Source organism: Falco punctatus, assembly GCF_963210335.1.
Source record: "Falco punctatus genome assembly, chromosome: 2".
In the NCBI taxonomy this organism is placed as follows: Eukaryota; Metazoa; Chordata; class Aves; order Falconiformes; family Falconidae; genus Falco; species Falco punctatus.
This window is the reverse complement of record NC_137581.1, coordinates 37,906,796-37,931,792: the sequence shown is the minus strand read 5'-3', so window position 1 is coordinate 37,931,792 and position 24,997 is coordinate 37,906,796. Positions and strand designations below refer to the sequence as shown.

The following is a 24,997-nucleotide window of genomic DNA, read 5'->3' as shown; positions in this document are numbered from 1 at the left end:
CTCAGCAACAAAGAAGTCAATTAAAGTTGCAAGAGCTTTTATCAAATTAAATTAATCAACTGGGATTTATGTCACCTTATTTCAAAATTACTGACTTTCAGACATCTAAGCCTGAATCACACACCCTTAAGCTCTTCTGTAATCAAGACAAGTATGAACGACCACAGTGCAATTTATTTGACCTTTCTTCAAAGGATAGTAATAGCTCTCTCTAGCACTCGGGTATTTTTACAGCCAACTGTGAAAGAAGCTCTAAGAATCCTCTTTTAGATGACAAAGTTAGGGAAAAGTATTCCACTAACACTGTCCAATATTGAATGCAGATACATTACTTTCAATAACTTACCCTCTACTGTTAGAGTACCCATTTTGGATTCCAAGAAATCAAACAGTGTGCTTGGTGCAGATGGTCTGGCATTTCCTAGCTCCTCTTCATCTTCAGGTCTTATTCGGCCTCGGCCCTTTCCTTTACCTGTAAAGTAAAGCAAAAGTTATTTGTGAGTGGGGAATGAAAAAATAAATTTTAGAAGTGTATAGACTTTTAAATTTGATTTCTGAAATATATTATCTATCTTTAAAAAATTCTATCATAGACAAAACAGATGCAGATATTCTCCATTTAAGGCTATTCAGATCTATGACTTCAAATTCGAAAAATCTGACAAGGCCATAATACACAGAGGCTTTTTTAAGTATTTGCTTTCAGGTTTGCAAAGCGTTCTAGCTTGCAGGAAAAAACCATGCAGATACACCCTTCCATAACTATGGTAATAATCCACCATAAACAAACTCCTTTGCTCGTAAACACTGTTTTAAAGCATTTCATTGCAAGTTTTACCTCGAGGTGGTGGTCCCTGAATGGGTTTTTGTTTACTGCTGTTCAGAAGAAAATTTAATGCTGCCTCTAGGCTGTTACTGTTATCCATAAGTGCCTGTCTTGCTGCTTCTTTGCTGAAACCCATCTCTGTTATGTGTTTTAGAGCCTTTTCATCAACCTGAAATAAAAGTTACACAAAGAACTGATCATAAGATACAACACAGACCCTATAAAACCACCAGATTTTACTTTAATTTTTCATTATTTTTAACTGAAATATATTTCATTGATGATAAATATTTAAGTTTTTACATAAAATCTTCACATATGATCTTTCATGTGCAAACAACTTGCTAGTAGAGGGTGTTTTAATATTATGATGATGATGATTAATTCATCAGTTCTTAGTTCTAATATTATGTGGTTTCAAGCAAAATTTTCCCCTAGACTACCTCTTCCCCTGCTGTACACAGGAATAGTACAACAGGCTAATATACTTTCTCTGAGATGAAAACTAAAAGAAATCTCACAAAGTAATACCAGTATAAAAACTAGCTATTTGTTCCTGTTTGAATGCTTTCATAACTTTTACAGACAATTATCTCAGTTATACACTCAGGTATACACTTCTTAAAACATGCAGAAAATGTAATTGCTAAAGGTTCTGTAGAAGAAAGCAAAGAAATACAAACAACTTCCTCAGAAAAACAAACTCTCTTATTTATAACGGTATAAAGCATGATGGCAAGAGGCAAAGCAGGAATCAGAGCAGTAATTACAGAAAATAACCTTACTTCTGCACTGTGCTTTAAAACACTGAAGCAAGAACTGCCTCTTTCAGTGCAGACAGACCTACATGCAGCAAACATGAAATGGGACTAGGCCCTCTGTTCTGCCTCATTTCACACCCAAACAAAACTATGCCAGTTATTAATCTACAGCAACAGTTGCAACCAAATACATTCTTAACTCAAGCCCTATAAATAACATTTTGCCTACAGGTTCCAAAATAGTTATATTGTGACCTTCCAAAAAAAAAAAAAAAAAAAAAAAAAAAAAAACAAAAAAAAAAAACCCAACAACAAACCAAAAACACAACAAAAAAAACCCCACCAACCCCCCAAAACACCCACAAAACCAAAAAACAAACAACCAAACCCAACAGAGTCTAACCTCCAAGATACACAAGCCCTTCTTTTTCCCACTGCTTAGAAGAACATGAAGTTTAATTGCTAGAATGAATTAAATTACAATCGTATGACAGTTGTATAGCAAATAACATTTAGCCCTTCCTGTTGAATTTTCTACAGACTTGTGATGTAATTTCTCCAATTATGACTTCTCCTGATGTTTTAATACATTCACTTTTTGTCTTAATTCCTGCTACACACTGTGCTCTGGGACAACAGACAGGAGAAGGTCTCCTTTTCAGCGCAGAGACACAAAATCGGTGCTTGTGGTTGCTATCTCTATACAGAGGTACTTCAATACAGTAAGCCAGAATACGTAACAACTCAAGTAACTTTCCTAACTATGCTTAGCTATGCAAGAATCGCTGTAATGGTGCAAGGCACAACTTTGCAGCACTTGACTACAACATTGCTGAGCACGTGGGAGTTAACTCCAATGCTTTCACGTAGCCTTCTTCATTCCCAAACTCAACAACACTCTTAATTTAACTGTTCAAAAACTAAGGAATAGCAATTTAAAAGGTCTTTGAAGATCAATAGGGCAGAAATATGACCTCAGCGTCTACAGCAAATCATCATCCCACTTGAGTCTGACTTCAAGTTGCCTAACTAATGTCTTATTTTTAATAGGCCATTCTCGTAAATTCTTCTGTATGGCAACAAGGGTCCAACTGAGAGTACTTGCTCAGCAAATCTGCTTCACTCATCTTTGTAGGTATGCAGCTGGTTTGGATGAGAACCTCTAGCCATTACTCCTGCTCCACCTCCTTTCAATGGTGGAAATTCTGTGCATGACAGCTACATTCAAAGACCAGTGGGAACTGAAGACTCATAGATACAGTACCTGTACTCTCAGCTATGGATTAAAAAAAAAAATCTTCGATAGGTCACAAATTGAGACCCAAGGGAATGGCAATTTCCCAGATACAAAGACTGTTTGTGAAAAAAGGTAGCATCCTAAGATCCTAAGCACTGCTGGAGGTTCTCCTTGCTGTGAGATGACGACAGACACTATTAGAACAAAATTATAACAGGCAGTTACTGTTCCTAAATATCTTTTCTTCTCATTCTTAAACCTTCATTAAAGGTAAATAAGATGAAAAATATTCAACAATAAATTATATTTATAATCAATATTTTAATACTGGTTCACTGAATTACTATATTGTTGTGATAGCTCTTTCAGTCTTTCATCATTCAAATCAGAATCATTGTTATTACATACTTGGAAATTCCTCTCCAGAGTTGTTCTTGAAAAAAATATTTCCTCCATCATAAACTTTTAGATTACTGAAGTAATCAAAACAAACATCAATAACTTCTCATTTTATACCCACCTAATTCAATGCAGTGATCCCAAAGAACACTTCTCAGTAAGTATAAAGTTAAGAAATACATTGGAAGGTGATATTTCGGGTTAAGGGGAAAAATTCAGATTCTCTAATGGTAACCTGCCTTACTCAAAAGGGAACAGTACTTGTTACCATGTAAGCATGACATTCTCATGTCACAACAGTAGTATTTCTACTTGGTTGTTTTAAGTGTCAGAGCACCACTTGGTTTTCTTGATGTCAAAGCAATGGTTGAAAACAGATTCTTAAAATAAATATTACATTAATTCAGAAGAAAAGCTACATTAAAATTAATTAATAAATCACAGAATGGTGTGGGCTGGAAGGGACCTTAAAGATCATCTGGTTCCAACCCCACTACCATAGGCAAGGACACCTTCCACTACAGCAGGTTGCTCAAAGCCCCACCCAGCCTGGCCATGAACATATCCAGGGACAGAGCATCCACAGCTCCTCTGGGCAACCTGTTCCAGTGCCTCATCACCCTCACAGTAAAGAATTTCTTCCTAATACCTAATCTACCCTCTTTCAATTTAAAACTATTACCCCTTGTCCTATCACTAATATTCCCTGGTAAAAAGTCCCTCTCCAGCTTTCTTGTAGAGCTCCTTTAGGTACTGGCAGGCTGCTACAAGGTCTTCCCAGAGCCTTCTCTTCTCCAGGCTGAACAACCCCAACTGTCTCAGCCTGTCTTGATAGGAGAGGTGTTCCAGCCCTCTGATGATCTCTGTGGCCCTTCTCTGGGCTCACTCCAACAGGTTCATATCCTTGTTATGCTGGGGGCTCCAGAGCTGAACACAGTACTCCAGGTGGGGTCTCACAAGAGTAGAGCAGAGGGGGAGAATCACCTCCTTCGATCTGCTGGGCCACACTTCTGATGCAGCCCAGGATATGGCTGGTTTTCCAGACTGCAAGTGCATGTTGCCAGGTCATATTGAGGTTTTTGTCCACCAGCAACCCCAAGTCCTTCCTCCCCAGGGCCACTCCCAATCCATTCTCCATCCAGCCTGTATTGATAGTGGGTGTTGTCCCAACCCACGTGCAGGACCTTGCACTTGGCCTTCTTGAACTTCATGAGGTTCACTTGGGCCCAGCTCTCTCAAGGTCTCTCTGGACGGCCTTCCTTCCCTCCAGCATGTCAACCACACCACACAGCCTGGTGTCACTGGCAAACTTGCTGAGGGTGTACTCCATCCCACTGTCCATGTCACCAACAAAGATGCTGAACAGCACCAGATCCAGTACAGACCCCTGAGAAGCACCACTCGTCACCAGTCTCCACTTGGACATTGAGCTGTTGACCACAAGTCTTTCAGTGTGACCATCCAGCCAATTCCTTATCCATCAGGTAGTCCACCGACTGAATCCATGTCTCTCCAGTTTCGAGACAAGGACATCATGTGGGTCAGAGTCAAATGTTTTGCACAAGTCCAGGTAGATGACATCAGCTGCTGTTCCCTCATCCACTAACACTGTAACCCCGCTGTAGAACTCCACCAAATTGTCAGGCATGATGCGCCCTTAGTGAAGCCATGCTGGCTGTCACTAATCACCTCCTCATTTTCCATGTGCCTTAAAATAGCTTCCAGGAGAATCTGCTCCATGATCTTAACAGGCACCAAGGTGAGACTGACCAGCCTGTAGATTTTCGGGTTTTCCTTATTTCCCTTTTTAAAAAACAAGGATTATGTTTCCCCTTTTCCAGTCCATGGCAACTTCACTGGGCTGCTACAGCTTCTCAAGTATGATGGACAGTGGCTTAGCCGCTTCATCCACCAGTTCCCTCTGAATCCATTTCACCAGGTCTCATGGACTTGTGCGGCTTCAGTTTCCTTAGTTGGTCTTGAACCAGATCTTCTCCTACATTGGGCAGTTCCTCACTCTCCTAGTCCTTGCCTTTTCTTTCCGTGACTTGGGCAGTGTGGCTGGAACACTTACCAGTGAAGACTTTGGCAAAAAAGTCATCGAGTACCTCAGCCTTCTTCATATCCCAGGTAACCAGATACCCCATTTCCTTCTGGAGAGGGCCCACATTCTTTCTGCTCTTGCTTTTATCACCAACATACCTACAGAAGCTTTCCTTGTTGCCTTTGATGTCCCTAGCCAGATTTAATTCCATCAGGGCTTTAGCTTTCCTAACCCGATCCCTGGATGCTGAGACAGTTTCTCTGTATTCCCCCCAGACTACCTGCCCTTGGTTTCTACTCTCTGTAGGCTTCCTATTTGTGTGGAACTCCTTGTGCAACCATGCAGGCCTCCTGGCTTTTTTGCACAACTTTGTCTTTGTTGGAACACACTGCTGCTGAACACAGAAGAGGTGATCCGTGAATATTAACCAGCTTTTCGGGCACTTCTTCCCTCCACGGCTCTATCCCATGGTATTCTCTCAAGCACATCCCTGAAGAGGCCAAAGTCTGCTCTCCAGAATTCCAGATAGCAATCTTGTTGCACACCCTCCTCACTGCCCTAAGGATCCTGAAGTCCACCATTTTGTGGTCACTGCACCCAAGGCTGCTCTTAAGCTTCACATTCCCCACCAGCCCCTCCCCGCTGGTCACAGGGTCCAGCGTGGCACCTCTACTTGTTGGCTCTTCTATCACTTGGAGAAGGAGGTTATTGCCAAATCATTCCAAGAACCTCCTAGATTGCCTATGCCCTGCTGTGTTGTCCCTCCAACAGATACCAAGGTGGTTCAAATCCTCCATTAACATGCAAGACTGTTAAGCTTATCTAAACAAGAAAATAAAACTATACTGTTATGTCCTGTTCCACACACACTACTACTTTTCTTTTGCGAGGACTTGGATTTAGAACTTACTAGGTAAGACATCAATTTATTATTACTTGATTTTTTTTTTTTACAAAAAATCACATTGAAACTCATAAGTAACTCAGTAAAGTATAAAAATACCTTAAGTATTCCAAACAGACTTCAAACTAAATTGAAAGGTCAGCCCCTATTCCTCAGGGCCTCTTGGTTTTATTTTTGTTACATTTGTTTTTTGTTTCTTAACAGTACATGTTTAAGGTTCCATTTAAGTCTTCCACCTTACCAGTTCTCGGTAGACACCTTCATTCTTTCCCTCAGGTTTTGTTATCTTCTCTTTCTGGAACAGTTCCCTGTTTCGATTCCCTCCAGCACTCACACTGAGATTACTTCTGCTATTACCACCACCTCCTCCAAATGTCTTAGTCTTCAGAGAAGCACAAAAAAAAAACCATTTCAGTAAACAGAAATTATGAAAATAAGCCTTAATATTTAGCTAGTAGCAAAAGTGCGGTAAATTTGATGCAGTGATATTTTTATGATTATATTTGCATCAACAAATAATTTACACATACAAAAAAGATTAATTTATTAGGTAGGTATTTTTTCCCCCTATGCCCAAATGAGGCTGTAAAAAGGGTATATCATTCTAGTTTTCATGACTTCCGAAGCAAACCTTGGGAAAAATAAACTAAAAAGAAAACCAAGGAAGGGCATAAAACCCTGACATGTTAGAACTGAACTTCCTAGGTATTCGTTCCGACTGAATGCAGGGAATCATGAGGTTTTGAGAACTGAAAAAAAGCAGTCGAAAATTGATAACCTGTATTTATTACTTAACTCTCTTTAGCTAAATTGTAAAAAACACTTTTTTTAAAACTTGCACCAAATAAAAATCATATCTACAATAAAACATTTAATATACATTTATTAGCCTTACTAAAATAAGAACATACTCATCAATCCAAAGGACACAGTTTGATTCCTCTTTTTAAAGATATATGGAGAATTATAAGAATGCAAACATCAGAAAGCTCTTGTCATTTAAGAAATACTTAAGAAGAAAAGATCAATCACAGTAAGTAAAATGCTGTAACACATGCATTCTAACCTCCTTGCTCTTTGCTACTTCTGCAATAGCAGCTGTTCTCTGCTTTTCAAATTCATCATTGTCCACAACAGTTTTTACAGTATTTGTCATTTGCAGCGTCTTTCTGCGATCAAGCTCTCTACTGTCCACTTGCACATGAGATGCACATTTCTGAAAAAGCAAAAGAAAGTTTGAATTCACTCTTCTGCCTACCCTCAATTGAAAAAAATAAAGGATTACTCTATTACAGTAGCACAACTTTATCTAAAGAACATGATAGTAAAAGCATACACCTAGGACATCTAACATGCCTTAGCGGAAAGCACACTCCTCAGGTCCCACAGAAAGGCCAAAAAGAATGACTAATGTTTTAAGCTTAGTTCATGGTGTAGCTCATATAATTCTTGTAAATAGCTTCAGCATTTAAGGAAGGACTATGTTACTGTCTACAAGATCTGACCAAAGAATCAAAGGCTCCACATACTAAATAAATTTTAATTTGAAATTGAGAGGAAAAATGTTAAATTTTTAAATAAAATAGCAAATTGACAAGGATCAACATTTTTTTTTCAACAGGCACATTTTTTAGATCCAAGTCATCATGACCTAAGATGTATTGATAGTCTTTATCTACCTGGAACCAGGTCCCCTAGATAACACGATACAGGGTATTTTTTGCAAAATAGCAGAAAGAGAAGTACACTATACCTGTCCAAAAGGTACAAAAGGGGGAGGGCCACCTTCTGTCCCAATGTTACTCCTATTGTGTTTTGCTAAGCTCTGTAAAAGAAAGTTGTTGATTCATAAATTGCAAGATAAACATTTTCAGCATAAAAAGTAAGGATATACTGGAAAACCTGGAGCACTTAAGGATAATGCTGGATGAGGGGCAGGGAAACAAAGAAAATAATGAAAATTTGCAAAGTCACATATACAACACATACAGCAAGTGCAGAAAAAACAGCTATATATCAAAATCTACACTAACAGAACAAAGGGACACATAAATAGGCATCAGATGTTCCTTTACACAGTGCCCAGTGAACTTGCTGCCACTAGCCATTGTAAAAGGCGTAGTTCCAGCATGTTTAAGAAGAGATTGGACCAATTCAGCCTAGAGAAGGCTCAGTGGGATCTTGCCAATCTACACAAATACCTGAAGAGAGACTGTAAAGAAGATGGAGTCAGACCCTTTCCACTGGTGCCCACTGACAGGACAAGAAACCATTGGCACAAACTGAAACACAGGAGGCTCCTTCTGAACATTAGAAAACACTTTTTTTACCATGAGGGTGACTAAGTGCTGGCACAGGTTGCCCAGGGAGGTTGTGGACTCCCCATCCCTGGAGATATTCAAAAGCTGCCTGGACATTGGCCTGGGTAGCAGGCTCTAGGTGGCCCTGCTTGAGCAGGGAGGGTTGGACCAGATGACTACAGAGATTCCTTCCAACCTCAACCATTCTGTGAAATTCATGAACTCATGCATAAGCAAATACTGAAAGGATTAGTCAGGATTGTATCCCCTGATAAAGCATAATACAACAATTCTGGATGCCAAGGCTGTATAAGAGCTCGGGCCGTGTGCTATCCTTAAAAATCATGTCTTTTTGACACTGTTGGAAACAAAATGCTGTGCCACTAGGAGATTTCCCCTATGGCTTTATGAGAAATACAGTACCTGTGCTAAATTGATCAGCAAACTACTTCTCAAACATGTAATCTGACAAATAGCTAAAAAGCATTTAAGAACAGACTCCATATTTACTAACATTTAGCTGTTTTTGAATCATATATTTGAATCATCAAATAACAATCTATGGCATAAAATTGTTATCCAAAATGAAAGAACTCTGCCTAATAGTAAAAAACAGCCTTGACACCTTCCTCTCAGGTAGCCAGCTGAGAAGTGAGAACAACTGTTCTGGAAATTCAATTTCACTTTGCACCAAATAAAAAGCAAACTGGCAACAGTATTTTTTTAACCTTATGGTTAAATCTGCCCATAGCACAGCAGCAGCTACCACTTAGAATAAACTCTTTTAAAATACATTTAGCATGCCTTTCTCTTTCTGCTGTATTTCGATTGTGACATTAAAAAATTTTCCTAGGGACTCTCTTAAGATACAAAGGCTTACAATAGGAGACTGAACTTACAGATATTATATACTGTTATACCTTCAGACTTTCTAATATGAATTTTGAAGTATACATAAAACTACCCCCTTTTCCCACAAGGCAAACTCAGTATTTAGCTTCACCTTCACTAAAATTGAAGAATCATTAAGTATACTAGAGAACTTCACTTTTAGATAAAATGTGATTTCACGGATTATGCATTTTTAAAATATAAAAGCCTACCAGTCTCACCAATCATCTCAGCAAAATTTGCTTCAACCTTCACTTTACATATGACCTCCTATTCTGATTAATAGCAACACAAAAAGTACTCTTCCTTCATAAGAAGGGTACCAGCAACCTCTTGCAGATATGGATCCTCACTGATTTAAATTCTTACCGACTAAAACACCAATCACCACCAGAAAACTATGAAAGACAAGTTATTTGGAACTCTATTCGCACCTAAAGAAATGCATGACATATTTCCTTATATTTCCAAATAATCTAGAAGATCACACAGGAACATTCTCATTAACTCCTTATTTATTGACCATCACTTAAACAGCAACACTTAAAAATATCGAAATTTCTAGGCAAGAACTAGCTTATGGTAAAATTGAATGCTACAAGGAATACCACATTCATTCCACATGCAGTGTAATAATATCACGTTCATTCCACATGCACTATATTTTAGTGTGAGTCTCCCATTACTAAAACTTGATTCTTCCCAAAAGCAAATTTCAAACGTCATTCTGAATGGAACAAAACGGTAAGGTAATGCAACTACACAACTAGAAGCTGACAGGTAGGTGCAAGGGTAATAATTTAAGACTGAATAAACAACTTCAATTCTAAAGTTTTGCAATACTATTTGACTTTATAGCACTAACTTTTTTACTAAATATAAAAGACATTTATTTCATCACCTACACAAGAAGCCCAATTAACACTTCTCAGACACTGTAGTGGAAAGAAAAAAACCTGGCTTCTAAACAAGTAATTTCAAGTAGTCACACAAATACAATTTTTATTTTTATGCTACCACAGTTTAGCATTTCATTTAAGCTTCAGTGGCAAGATTAGACAAGGAGTGGCAATGTCCTAAGTTAAATATCATCAAGAGTTGACAGTCTTGCTTCTTTGTCAACTGTTTGCCTCTGTAAAGCTTTCTGAACAAGACAGAAACATAGAGTTCATAAGGAAACTGCTATGAAAGTAGCACTTCACTTCTATAGATTTGTTTGAGCCCTATATGTCTAGCTGTCAGTCTGGATACAGAACTTGAACTACGATTTCCAGTGATCACAGTTCACCTGTCCAAACTGATTTCTTGTCACCCACAAGTTTTCTGACACAGCCACATTCACGCTGGGAACCTGACCATGTGCCGTCAGCTGGGCAACGAGAAAAAGAAAACAATACTCTGGCAAATTGCAAGATGGAACCAGAGAATTGAGGGGATAGCAATAAGCAATAGTTACCTTTTTATACTTAATGTTACCAGAGTAAATCAGTGGAAATTTACTTACCTCTCTTTTAAACATTACATAAAGCCAACAGAACTGGCTAACAAGTGCTGAGAGTTGCTGTAGTCAGCAGCACTCCAATGTTATTAAATTATTTGCTTTCTTGTAAAGAACGTGTTTCAAATTATTTCTTGACATTGACCTCAAAAACAAATTAATATGTATAAAGTAGCATTCATTTATTGAAGACTAGAAAGAATAAAAATGTGGACTGTCCAAATTATCACCAAGAAAGCTAACTGATTCTACTGACCCTTCCCTTACAAATTATATGTCATCCTTCAGGACACATTAGTTCTATGTGTGTCTCTCCTGTCCCCATCAATCTCACAACTTAAGTGTTTTTTGACTGGAGAGAGAACTCACAAGACTTTAAAACCAATAAAATGGGATGTTTCTGCTGTTGGCCCTAGAAACTTCTTTTTAATCAGACAGCTTCATTTAAAACCAGGAATGTTTTTTAAAAAGTATTTTCAACTACAAAAGCACGAAAGGGATGCCAGAATCTAATAGAATGGACACTGTGTAACCCAAATGTTCAAACAGATTTTGGGCCAGTTTGCTCAAATTTGTAAGATGCAAACAAACACCAAAGATGGCTAGCTGTAACAAAAGCAACTTTGCCAAACTCAGCATCACCAACAATAAAAGTAGTACTTTACACAGAAATGACCATCATGTTCATAAGCAGCTACTCTGTTTCGGAGATGCGGATGTTAAAATAGAGAGATATGTTTGGTAGTAGTAGCGATAGTTAATCTGACAAGTATTTAGGATTGATGGCAGCAGGGTCAAAACTTCCTGCCCTACGAATTCATGAGGAAATGTACGGAAAAGTCTTCCTGCAGCAACTTTTGTTCTATTGAAACAGGAACCAAGCTAAAACAGAGCAAAGACGTTTAGAAGTATTTATAGCTTTTTGAAAGATTTTATATCCTCCAATTTGTCTTTCTAATAATAAATTTACATAAAGAACTGATGAAATCTGCAATACAGAATTCATACTTAAGGTTAACAACTTCAATGCTTTCCACACACTAACTGTTATTTTTTTGCCTCAAAAATACAGAGCCTGCAGATGATAATAGTAAAAGGCATCACACCATATTTTGGTACTGAACATACTGTTTAGGAAAGCAACCACCCATGACTGTAATAAAATAAATTTTATACATTTGATTAATGTTTTCAGTCCCTGCAGACTATGAAATCAATCAGTTCCCACGGAGGACCACTTATCATTTCCTCATTTGCAACACTATACATAAGGCCTAATTTACATATATTTGGCTGCATCCCTAAAACTATTGGGACAGTGAAGTTCCAAAAGCTCATCATATGAAAATTCACAGTCAACACGTTAAGGTTGATATCATTAGATGTAATATGCATCCTGCAAGACAAGCATTTCCAGTGGTGTTACCTCACCCTTTGTAATTCCCACTTTTCTATCAGATGCTCCACTTCACCTCCAAGAACTGCTGTGTTACTGTCATCCAACAGCAAGAATCCATTTCTCACTTCAACAATTCCTGAAAGCTTAACTTTTGTTCCAGGTGGAGTGTTCAGGCTAGAAGCAGAAACAAAGCCAAATGTTTCAAATACAGTTATTAATATTCTGCTACCAAAAACATAGAGAAGTCTCTCATACTTCCAACATTGTCATATTTTATAATAAAAAATAAGCATCAAAAACCTTTGCAATTATTCCTTCAGTATGCACAGTACTTTTCAATAGCTTTATTGGAATACTTCCTACTCATTACACAAAAATGCCATATTGCAAATTAGATTCTAACAGAGATTAATGTTTGCAAATTGTCTGTTTGGTTAAAATCAAATTTAACAATACCAAATGAAGGATATGACTTGTTTAGACTAACAGAAGATATCTCAAAGTTAGTTGTCTACGAGTAAATTCCTCATCCTAGGTTGTATTTATAGTTAATAAATAGAGGATCTCCAGACGGTTAATGATCTCATTTGTTTTAGCTGTTTAACTCAGAAGAAGACAAAGAGCTGTTAGAAAAGAAGCTTTCTATACATTACTAACAGCCAGGACTGTACCACAATAAATACAAAAAGTATGCATCTTGCAGTGCTGCTTCTCTCATTACTCTATCATTTTAAAACATATGGATGCTCTCTGTGGTCACCTCCCAAAAGGAGGTACCTTGCCTTCTTGTCATGTGAATCTACCCAGTGAAAAACAACGGCAGATGCATGAAAGAATCACACATCTCCAACCCATAATTGGAAGGTAAGACAAGCAGCACAACCTGGAAACTGATTGTTCTTGTGAGAAACAGGACACAGTCAGATGTAACCTTTCAACTGAGACACAATGAGCTATTTAAAATATGCTAAATCTGTTGTTGGAATCACAGGACCATACCACACGGTGAGGAACATTCACAATGGAGTAAGCCAATTTCAGCACCAGTGGCATTAACCTTAGCAATATTAATGGATTTTCACTATTGTTCTCATAAAAGCAAAGAAAGTAAGATTGTAAAAATTAGACAAGAAATATAGAAAAAATGAAAATTGTGCAAAGGAGGGGCAGGGTAAATGAAAACCCTAACCATTAAGAACTTTCCATTGAAAAGAAAACTTCAGGGTTTATTTATTTAAAGAAACACTATGTACTGAAACAGCATATTATTCCATGTTAACAGTCCAACTTCAAACCTGAAATAACCACACACAGAAGAAATTAAATTTCTGTACAACATTACTTGAAAAGAGCTCACACCATTACTAGAGTGATGAGTTCTCTGACTTGTTTGAAATTTTATCTAAAACCTTTTAAATTATGTCTCCTTCTGGGTTTTGTTCTTTATTTTGTGATCTAGAAACCACTTACACAGGAGCCTGTTTGCTCTTCTCTTTATATTCACATTGGAATATGATATTCCAAGTTCTGCTGGCTGAAACTAAAATTAAAGTATCATTAAGTGTTCTACCTTTTAAGACAGCACCACACTAAACTGCAAGCTGGCTCCTGCTGAGAAGGAGCATTTTAACAGTAAAATATGATATCAAAAAAATGAAGTGTATATCTGTATCTAACTGTTGCAGCTAGCAGAGAGAGGAAGATTATTTTTTTTTACATTGTCATCTGAACTAAAGCAAAGTGCACCATGACTCCAGAGACTAAACACTATAAAGAGAATTTTCAGCACCTTCATAACCAAACACACAAAAAATCCCCATCTTCAACAGTAGTTAGTGCTCTTAGTCTTCATTTTTAATTGAAGAAATATTTACTAATTCAACCCAAGTTAAAGCTTTGCCCATGGTAAAGCAGCACTAGTTGCACTAACTTAGGTATGTCAGGTCTGTGACATTCCTGCTACCAAAGTCAGGCAAAAGCTCTGCTACTCCTAAAAACTGGGAATTTGGGTCAAGTCTGCACACACCGAAAATGCTGCAAGTTGTGTCAACACAGACTCAGCAGATAGCTGCAAAAATCCACTTTCTTCCATTATGTACTTCAGCATACACGGTATTGTATATTACATTCATATACACCTTTGCATGCTGAATTCAAGGTCCTCCTTTACATACAGAATTTGAGAAGGAAGCTTGTTTTGCCGAGCAATTTTTTCCAGATATCACTAAGGACACTTTCATTATTTAAAGGACATTTAAGTATCACAGTAAAATTTGAAAAGAAACATTTTTCACCTTATTTTTGACATGCTACTGTATTCTATAGCTGTGCAGCTTGTGTGTCCGTCAGTCATCTGTAAACGTAACATTCTGGGAGCAGCCTGAGATTCTTCATTATCCTTTGGTGCAGCAACATTGCGTATTTTCTGTATTTGCAGAACACATGGCCCTTCCAGCTACATATGCAAAGCAGAAAAGACAAAACTGTTAACACCATTAAGCAAACACACTAATACCTAGGCACACTAACAGATGCCCCCAGGCAAAGAGAAGTGTAATTTGATCAGGCAGTCATGTCCAATATCTATTACTCATACACTATATATTCTAAAGCATAACAAAACCAGCTTTTTTAGAGACACAGTTGTGATACTTCATACATCTCTGCAATACCAATTATGGAAAAAAGTTAATGAAGCTGGGGCAAAACAAACCAACCCACAAATATTATCACTTCCAACATACTATGCAGTTCCAGTAAGATTTCACATGCTGTACCACACGGTCTCATTGACAAAACGTTCTAAAGAAAGAAAAAAAAAAATAGGCCTGAAGACTGGTTGCATCAAGCATACATTTCAAGTACAATCTCTTTGTAAACACTAAGTAGAAACACAGCTTCTTCAGAGGTGCAATCAGAATGTAAGAACCTCAAGGGACGTCACCACCTGTTGGTTACCTAAAAATGCAGCATGCTCCACTTGACACACCACAGTTTATGTTGAAAAAAAAAAAAACCCACAACACAAAGAAAAAGCCAAAATGAACTGACCAATCCACTTCACATTTCAGTTATAGCTGAGTACAAAGTAATTCTAATCCCCATGAGAAACAAAAATGAATAATCTGTTACTGCTCAAGTGATTTCTAGTACTGAAGAGACAGCAGAAAAGATGAAAAAGTGCACATTTCATCAGCTTCTTCCCTTTGAGAAACAGAGCAGGTAGCCCAGAATAACACTAAATGAGAGCAGATAACCAGGAGGTAAACATACATAAAGAAAAAAGAAATTAGTAAAGGAACAGAAGCAGTGAAACTAGATAAATCAGAAGATAAGGAAACAGAAACTTTATTTAGGATGAGAACAAAAGAAAAAGGAAAATAGTTTGGAATATCAACAAAGCATGAAATTGTACTAGGAGGAGGAAGAAAACAGTCACTAAAAGGAGCAAAAGCAGCATCCTACAAAGGTCACTTCTTACATGGATTTGTGATCTTGAGACAATAGCCAGTAATATAAACTAAATTTTCTTGACACTTTCAAGTAAATTTAAAATTTGAAGGCACCTGCATTGTCTATGACTTCAAATCAAACCATGGAAAATACAGTATTTGGGATGGAGGATTACTCAAAAGCTGAAGAACTACTTTATTTGGAATCTACTGAAAATTGAAGCTTTCTTATCTTTTTCCTTCAATCCTGAATGTTCGAAGAAAAGAGCATAAATAAGAACCACAGTATTTTTAGTAAATGCTGAATGAACATTATTTCTTTCAATAACAATTAAAAGACCAATTCTGTTTCTCACACACATTGAAATTTTTCCCCTTTATTTCAACACAAGCAAAACCAGATAAACTAAAGTATACTATGAAAACAAGTTTCCCTCCTCTATCAATTAACTACAGCAAAGCCACCACACAAAAAAAATTCCCTTGTAAATTTTTGTATGGAAAGATTCTTTCTACAGTAGTGAATGAACCGCAATGCCACACTCACTGGTTGCTTCAACAAAAATTTATGCTTGGCATAAATTAACACTAATAGTTTTTAACATTATACAATGTCTTCAAAGATGAAGAAACACTAGGCAACTAAGAAGCATTTCTAGTTAACCAAACTAGGTTTGTCAGCCAGCTGAATAGTAGCTTTACTACAGTGGCAATTTCTTTCACAAATGTTGAGCAGGTTCTAGTTCTGGGTACTTGCTTTTGGTTTTAAACAATTGTTTGGTAGATCCCTTAAAATCTGGAGTGCAAAGATACGCGGGCTAGGCTAACTATGAATATACAAGCCAGTACGTTCAGGGCTTTTTGTCTGCAGCGTCAAACATGCACTACAATAAAGCAGAGCTGTGCATGCGTTGAGCTTGGACAGTAGTTTCTGCTTCCTTAACACAGAAAATTACATGTCACTTCGGAAAACAGGTGTGAAAGAAGAATGAAAGTGTGTAGTTTCCTCAAACGTACCACATTAACACAACTATTTTTATAGACTTAATCAAGACATTAGAGCATCAACATCCCCCAGTTCCAATTCAGCTCATTTCCCCTCTCACCACATAAAATGAGCACATAGTGACACCATAAACAGGAGTCAGTCTTCCTGCAGGAGGAGGACAACCATCACTGGATTCCAAGTGAATCCAGAAGGCCTATGCCAGTCCTCCTTGTGTGGACTATTTTAAAGCACCATTGTGAGAATCAAGACAGGAAAAAAAAATATAAATTAACAAACAAAAATCAAATCAGTTATGGTCAACAGGTAAACTTACACATTTAATCAGAGTCAGCCAATCTGAAACTTCTTCAGCAGTCAGGTGCTGAATGTCATATAGAGAATGGTGAGGCAAATTTCTAGTAAATTACCAAGTATCTTAAGTAGTAAGGCTGGTTCTATCCCAACTATTAAGGTTTTGTGTCACTTCCCATTATAAAAATGCAACTTGCAGTTCCCTTACTAACACTTTGAATAATTTGAACAGTTCATACAGTTACGTTGAATATATCAAACAATTTCTACATCAGCTAGGGTCCAGCTCCTCCCTGCAGGAAGTGGAAGAAAAAACATGTCATGACATCAGCTAGATCAATTTAATTCCTTCTCAAAATGGACAATATGTTTGGATCATGATTAAAATGGGTTCTTTCAACACTTCTACAAGCCCTACCCTTCAAAAAAAAAAGGATTTCATTTGACAAAACTGTAATAATACCTGGAATGAAAGGATATGTGTTTTGTAAAAATTAATGGTTTTGTAAAGATTTGTACATTTTACAACGTTTCGTAAAGGTTAATGGCTATTCAGCATATGAAACAGATGAGAGGATGAAAAAGTAATAAATTAAATTCACAGATACAGAAACCCTAACGAACAGCCCATAATGGAGACAGTAGTGAAGTCCAGAACTCTTAAAATACCGACTGATGGACCACTGCAGTATAACTCAATGGCTCATCGAGTCTAATCTTTTCATGGATCTCATAGAAAAGACCAAACTTCCTACAGGATGGACACCAAGGTTAGACACAAAGGGGCACAGACGTGATGATGGGACTGGAAATTTCTTCTATGAGGAAAGGCTGAGAGAACTAGGACTGTTCAGCCCGGAGAATGCACAAAGCAAAATACAGGAAACACTTTTTTACTCTGAACTAGGACTGTTCAACCCGGAGAATGCACAAAGCAAAATACAGGAAACACTTTTTTACTCTGAAGGTGATTAAGCACTGAAACAGGCTGCCCAAGAAGATTGCAGAGTCTTCACCAGGAAGACACTGAAAAGCTGTCTGGACATGGTCCTGGGCACCGAGTTCTAGGTGGCCCTGCTTGAGCAGGGATGTTGGACCTGATGAGGTCATCAGGTCCCTTCCAACCTCAACCACTCTGTGATCCTGTAACTGTTCTCTTACATACAAAACTGTATTATTTAGGTAATGCCTTCATTCTAAAGTTCCAAATAGTACAGTTGCAGCTTGCTCTCTCCAGAAGTATCTTCTAACGGGACCAGCAACTGCACACATTAAGGCTGGAATGCTATGAAAAGCCGTTCAGATGACTAATTAATAATTGTAAAAAAAAAGCAAAAACCCAAACTAAGATAAAAGAAACAGTAGAATAATAAAGAAATATTATGTGCCATAAAAGAAGCACTAAGCTTTAACTACTTAGAGTCTAAAGGATGGAAATAAGAGTACATAACATAGGCTAAATGAGTTGAGGAATGAACACTAGGTTTATCCATCATTAATCTCATAATTAATGCTCTGTCTCCTTTTTCAAGGTGAAAAATGTAATAATAATATCTTATACTGCATAATGCCATTATACTATTTATACTGTAGGTTTTACATTAATGTATGTGAAAACTGCTGGGTAAATCAGAGTCTGAAACGTGAAACAGCAGAAAGAGGGATAAGAGGAATGACTAGAAATAGAAGTTTAATCTCATTGAGACATACCATGTCACCTTCCTCTTTATCCACAAAACCTAGCAGTGCTAATTTCAGAACATACATGACTCTTCGAAAGAGAAAAAAAAAAAGACACAAACAAAACCAAAAAACACACAAACAAAAAAAAACCACCACAAAACCAGAAGCAAACAAGTATCTACATATCATATGATAGAATATACTCAGCTCTTTCTGGACATAGGTTAAATTAATTAAAAGATCATTCAGTCATGCAGTTAGCTTATAAGCTACTTCAATATGGATAAACAAATCTAAGCATATCATGTCATGTTCAGAAAAAAAAGTATTTCTGAATTATTAACTACACACATGGACTGGAGGGGACTAACTGATCAACAGTTGGAAACATGGAAATACTACCTCTTTCTACAACGAATCAATAGCCTTTCCAGGAAATCCAGGATGTCAGTAAAACTACTTTGTAGCAGTACTTTTCAAACAGTACTTACACCTGCCTCAACACCTGCCAATTAAGACATTACAGCTCAAAAACAGGAATTAAACAACTACTGCCATCCTTAGAATAAGGGGAGATGCTCCAGATAAAGCTAGCCACAAAATATCTATAAGCATACTCACCAATGTGATCAACGTAGAAAACAATGTTCTAATAAATCTATCTCTTTAGATCTCTACCTTAAAGATAAGATCTCATGCAATGCCCAATAACCGGTGAGTAATTTTCAACCAGTTTTGCAATATAGCAACTAGACTATATTCTACTGTTTTCAAGACTGTTATTGGACCATCTTCTAATGGGCACTGCTTTGACACACTCGAAGTGTGGTCTGAAACCAAAAACTAGTCAGCCTCTCACAAATATTTAGCTTATTGTATCTAACATTATTTACTTTTTCTCAAAAATCATGCCTTTTTAAAAGCTTCTGAAGTAGGCATTAGGAGCTAAGAACACAATCAAAACACTCATCAAGGTGAAGAGCTCAAGGCCCACAGCTTACCTAAAGCTGGCAAAGAGCTGTTTCTAAAAAGACTACAACTTAGTTTGATCTGTCAGCATTACCACATGCATAATCTTGACAAAGCCAACTCAACTAGAAAAGAAACAAACAAATAAAAATGTATAGGATAATTTCTGACACTTGGAGTTTCAAACACAGTTACATCAGGAGATCTGTTATAGCAATCACTCTCACTGGAAGATAAAGATGAGCACCTCAAGATTGGAGGGTTGTTTGTTTTTTTTAAATGCTAGTCAGTTGTAACTGGAACAGCAAATCTGATCATCCCTTTAACAACAACAAAATATAAAAAAATCACACCTGTAGAAAACCAAAATCCACATTCAAAGAGACACTAAAAGGCAACAAAGCACAGTTAGCTGTATTAAAGCACAGTTAGTTTTATTAAAGTAATGAGACAGAAATTGGGAGGTGTATGAGTAACCTTAAACAGGAATTAGAATCACTGGTAACTCATGTTGTAACTGCTTATCATCCATCTGTCAGTACTCTTAGCATGTCTCTGAGCTCGGAAAGGAAACCCTTTCTGAATCCTTCTTCTCCAATGAATGTTTCCATTGTAATGAAACATAAATACTCAGAAGAAAATCAGTTATGCCTTAAAAGTAACAGCATTACTAAATCATATATTATAACTTTATAGCCTCCTTTGCATTTTTATTGCATTAAGAACACTTAACATGTATTTATGGTATATAGCAGCCATCTAGATGGAAATGGGAGGGTTCAGCTTTTTCAAATCCTATGCAAATGTGGCCATCTTGTGGCTAATGCTGGTAATATTGATTTTTTTAAAACTGCGTAACACAGACAAATGAGTGAATACAACATTTCTGTGTATTGAATACTGAAGTTAATAACCACCTATAAATGGTCAAACACCCACATCATTTCACACTAGGACATCATCTCAGCTTTTATGCAAATATTTGCCACTAATACAAAATAAGTTATTTTCTATGCAATATGGAAATACATCATATGTTCTCAAGTTAAATAATACTGAACCTAGTCTTGGATGGCAGGAAAAACAGTAGCATGTAATTTATATTGTTTTCTGAAGCATTGCTGAACCACAAATGACTGCTTTCTACTGAGAGATTATATTTAGAAGTTATTCCTGTCTCAACCGTATCCTTACTTGCATATAAAAAGCAAATACAGAAATATGTGTTGATAAATGACAGTAACATGAAGTATTTAATATATGCTGCTATTAAGCTTGCAATGTATATAAGTAGTCAGATTTGCTTAATTTTACTTAAAAAAGGAAACAGGAGTCAAAAAAAAAGCAGAGTCAGTACACTAGCAGTCTGGACTAAAAACTATAAATAAGAGACAAACACTGACTTTTTCTGTGCAATCATTACTTCTCGAAACCTGAAGTATTATCATCCTTCAGCAAACAGTTTGCAGGTGTTTGTTTTGATTTGGGCTTTTGGGGGCGGGGGGGGGGGGGGGGGGGGGGGTAGACTAATTTCCTAAGATCTGTGATCCAAATAAAAACAGTAATTTCACTAGAAGTTCACATGTAAAAACTCCTGGCTCCTTAACGATAATGACAGATGTACGTCTCTAGAATTTAAAAAATGCCATTTTTTAAACAAACATTTCTCATTAATGAAGACCATTAGGGGCCATAGTTTTCTTCTGTTCTGTTTCCTCCAGCTTCTCAAAATTCCTGCCCCTGTTGTCAGAAGTCATTACCTAAGAGAAAAAAAATTACCCTTTTCCTTGTATTTTCAGTCTTCAATGATTAAAAATGGAAAGAGCCTGCAAGCACTGATCTCTCTCAACTATCTGACAAACTGGGAAACAGAAATACCTTGAACCAAACTTTCAAAAAAGTTTGGATTGGATCAGATTCCTGCAGCATTCAATCTTCTTATCCAGTCCTCCATCTCCATCAATTGTAAGACAATCCCATGTGGAAATTTATCCAGCTCCATTCAGTAATGGTCCCTGTTTTCTTATTTAGGATCCTACATATATACTGTTTTGTACTGTCAGTAACAAAAATGAGAATCCTCAAAAGGACACACAGTAACACAAAGGAAGCACATACTCCGAGGGGACAGCAGCAAATTTAACAGGGATCCTATAAAATTAAATTGTTTTTCCCACTTTTTCTGAGATGTTCAGTTTTACAAAACAGAAATTTATTTCTTACAGCTGCTTTGCTTTTTCTAACCTGCTTTGTTGCCCTCACAAGAACAAAGGAGAGGGAAAAAATGAACTTCTGATACCATGTCAAGATCAAATAGGTTAAATAACTTTTGAGTGATAAATCAAGCGGCTAGGATTCTTGACATTCATTTAAGCATTTCAAAGCTGAGAAATAAAGAGAGTCCTTTCTTTATGAAGCCTAGTGGGCAAACTAATATGTTCATATATTTATCCTACAACATACTCAGATATTAGTTTCTTTTGTATATGAAATGATGACAAAACCAGACTAATGCACCAGAGAAGGTTGTCATTACACAGAAATCACAGAACACCAAAAAAAAGTTAAGTAAAAATATTGTCTACCTTTTCCACCTTTCCGCCATTGATGTCACTGGGGAGGAACTTCTTGCCAATCGTTCTTAAATCTGTCTGAAATTAATATAGGAGACAAGAGAATATTAACCCAAAATACCCTGTTTCAAAAAAAAATAGGAAAAAGAAGGGTATTTTTCTTCTATAATGCCAACTATTTCTTAAAAAAAATAATCACTAACTGCATATGCTGCAAAAAAATAAATTAAAGAGTTCACAGAATTAGTCTTTTACCTTTTTAAATTAATTTTTGTTTTAAGCACATTTTCAAGGATGATTAAATGCTTTTAATAGAGGAAATGAAACAACTAAGTAACGTTTTATTATTAGACATAACTCCAAGGTTTAACAGGAATAAACTTCTTTCTTCACTCTCCATCTGGCACTTACAGAAAAGCATTTTTAGTCTGTATGGTTTTACATATGCAAATCCTTCAAAAAGATTTTGATGATTTTTGCAATCATACCTGGAATAAAAGCTTCAATTTTATTTCCATTAAATGCTTTTTAACTGAAATGTCTGATTACTTCTTTTCAAGTGAGGTAGACAGCTGCACGACATTATTCAGCAACTGCACAACGTAGCCACTGACAATATTAAACTAAAGAATTTGTATGATTGAACAAAGGAATCTCTACAGAAACACTTTTCTCACCTAACACTTTGGACAAGCATGCCAATCAGGGCGATGTGTGACAAAAGGATGCACTGGATGGCTATAAAAGATCAAACGTGAAAATAGGAAATGGAATAAAACCCAATTAAACTTTACACATTATGTTTTTACTACATTTACATGTGTTCCTTTCCCCTTCTCCTCCCCCTTTTCATACTAATTGTTATTAGAATTACTATTATTATTTTGTGGGTTTCTCCTATTGTAATTATTAAATTGTTCTTACCTCAACTCTCAGAGTTTACATGCCTTCCCAATTGTCTACTCCATCCCTCCAGGGGACAGGGAAGTGGGTGAGTAAGCAGCATGGTACTCCGTTTCTGGCTGGTATTAAACCACACAGCACAGAAGTGCAGCCTAAATCACCAATGTTTTCTAAAATTTTCTAAATTTCATTACTTGAAATAAGCCTGCTGTTTTAAATATGACAGGCTGGTGCAGACTACTGTACTGAAGGTGAAAACACTCCTTATTTATCATGACCATTAACACTTCCAAAAGGAGGGCTAAATGTAATTACTACTACAGCTTGTACACTAACTTGCCATTAATATATACCAATGGACTGCTGTTTCAGCGTTCCAATCTAGAACTGAGCAGTGCTACATTTTAGTATCCAAAACATCGTAAACAAGTGGTTTATTCTGTTTTTCAATGAGAAATATTGGTACCCTACAACTAAAAAACTAAATGTAGGTATGGTCTTCAAGTGTATTTACTCTGAGTAGCTCTGAATAGCACACATGCTCCTATAAACTGTTCCCACATGTTCCATATGCATATAATTGACTGGTCTCCAGCAAAATGCTTTGCAATCAGCAACAGGAAGGGGACACAAGTTCTACAAAGTCTTTGCAATATTTTATACAAAATAAAAACATCTGAAGGACTGGAAGTACATTCATGTCTATTACATACTCATTTAAGCAGTTCACACAGAAAATAAAAGGTCAGTTAACATTTTGGTTTCTTCCGCCTGAAATGTGTCTCTAGCAGTCAAGGAAAGAATTTGTGAATTTGTAAGAAGTGGAATCTAAATTCACTGAAATCCTGCCATTCAAGCCACACTGATATTCCCTAGTTACTTAACAAGCAACTTAATCTTCTGGCCATCAAAAAAAACTGACTTAACAAAAATTTGATAAGCAATTAAAACTGGCTTTGGAGTACTTGTGCAACGTTTCTATCTTATTTTATTTTTATTATCCACCAAACAAACCTGACATACAACACATATATGTATATATGATTATGTTAGTGCTTGTTCCAGCCTATAATTTACATGTTGGGGAAAACCCAGCATGTATTTCATTTTTATTTTTTTTATATAAAGCAGTAATGCACTCTCAAGATACATATAGCCATGCTACTACAGTCCAGAAACCAAATGCTTGCCCTCTGCATGTATTCTGTTACATTCTTTGCATTTTTGCATTGTAATTTTGCTTTACTTCTTTTCAAATTCATTACATGAATTTATGCAGGTGTACATATGAGTGACTGAACAGAATGCTTCAAAGAATAAAATAAAGGAGCAGAGGGGATACTCTTTCCAAAGCATCATCTCAAGCCAACAGTTTGGCTGAATCTCAAAGATGAGCAAAATGATCTGTAACAACTCTCATCCACAACTTCGTTAGGAAAGAATACTTTTTTCAAGTGCTCCACTATGTTGTTTTTCCCCTTGGAAAATATAAGTCCATACACAGCACATACAAGTTGTAAAATTTTTGAGTATGGATGACTAAGAAGTTTTAAACAAAGAAAATGTACAATTCTCAAAAATCTCCTTCATAATTTTGATATAATAAATTAAAAATAAGTAAGAAATGCATGGATTGAGTAGCTGCCCTCTTTTTATTGTTACTGAAAAGGAGCAGACTTACTGATGTGTACCAACAATGTATATACTAGAACTATGAAAAACAGGAATTCATATGCACACTTGTCGAGTCCTTGTAAGTATTAAGGTTTATTGCTTCTAAGTTGTTTCTCTATATTCTATATTTTTGTATTTATTTGTAGGCAGGAACAACTATTACTAATCCAGATTTCTACAGTAA

The 24,997-nt window shown here is 36.7% G+C and overlaps 1 protein-coding gene across 5 annotated transcripts in view; it reads right to left on the bottom strand.

The window, feature by feature from the left end:
* The window catches only part of TDRD3 (tudor domain containing 3), a 107,141-nt gene that overhangs the window by 37,136 nt on the left and 45,008 nt on the right, over window positions 1-24,997 (bottom strand). For 2 of the 5 annotated variants that reach the window (XM_080376191.1, XM_080376193.1), the window contains exons 3-11: window positions 22,249-22,314; window positions 17,034-17,081; window positions 14,554-14,714; window positions 12,292-12,433; window positions 7,925-7,996; window positions 7,238-7,387; window positions 6,413-6,553; window positions 839-995; window positions 347-472 (exon numbers count right to left, since the gene is read on the bottom strand). In XM_080376191.1, coding sequence (XP_080232317.1) covers window positions 347-472; window positions 839-995; window positions 6,413-6,553; window positions 7,238-7,387; window positions 7,925-7,996; window positions 12,292-12,433; window positions 14,554-14,714; window positions 17,034-17,081; window positions 22,249-22,314 — 1,063 coding nt within the window. The remainder of the gene's footprint in view (window positions 1-346; window positions 473-838; window positions 996-6,412; window positions 6,554-7,237; window positions 7,388-7,924; window positions 7,997-12,291; window positions 12,434-14,553; window positions 14,715-17,033; window positions 17,082-22,248; window positions 22,315-24,997) is intronic. The other 3 variants (XM_080376192.1, XM_080376194.1, XM_080376195.1) reach the window with 2 other exon arrangements.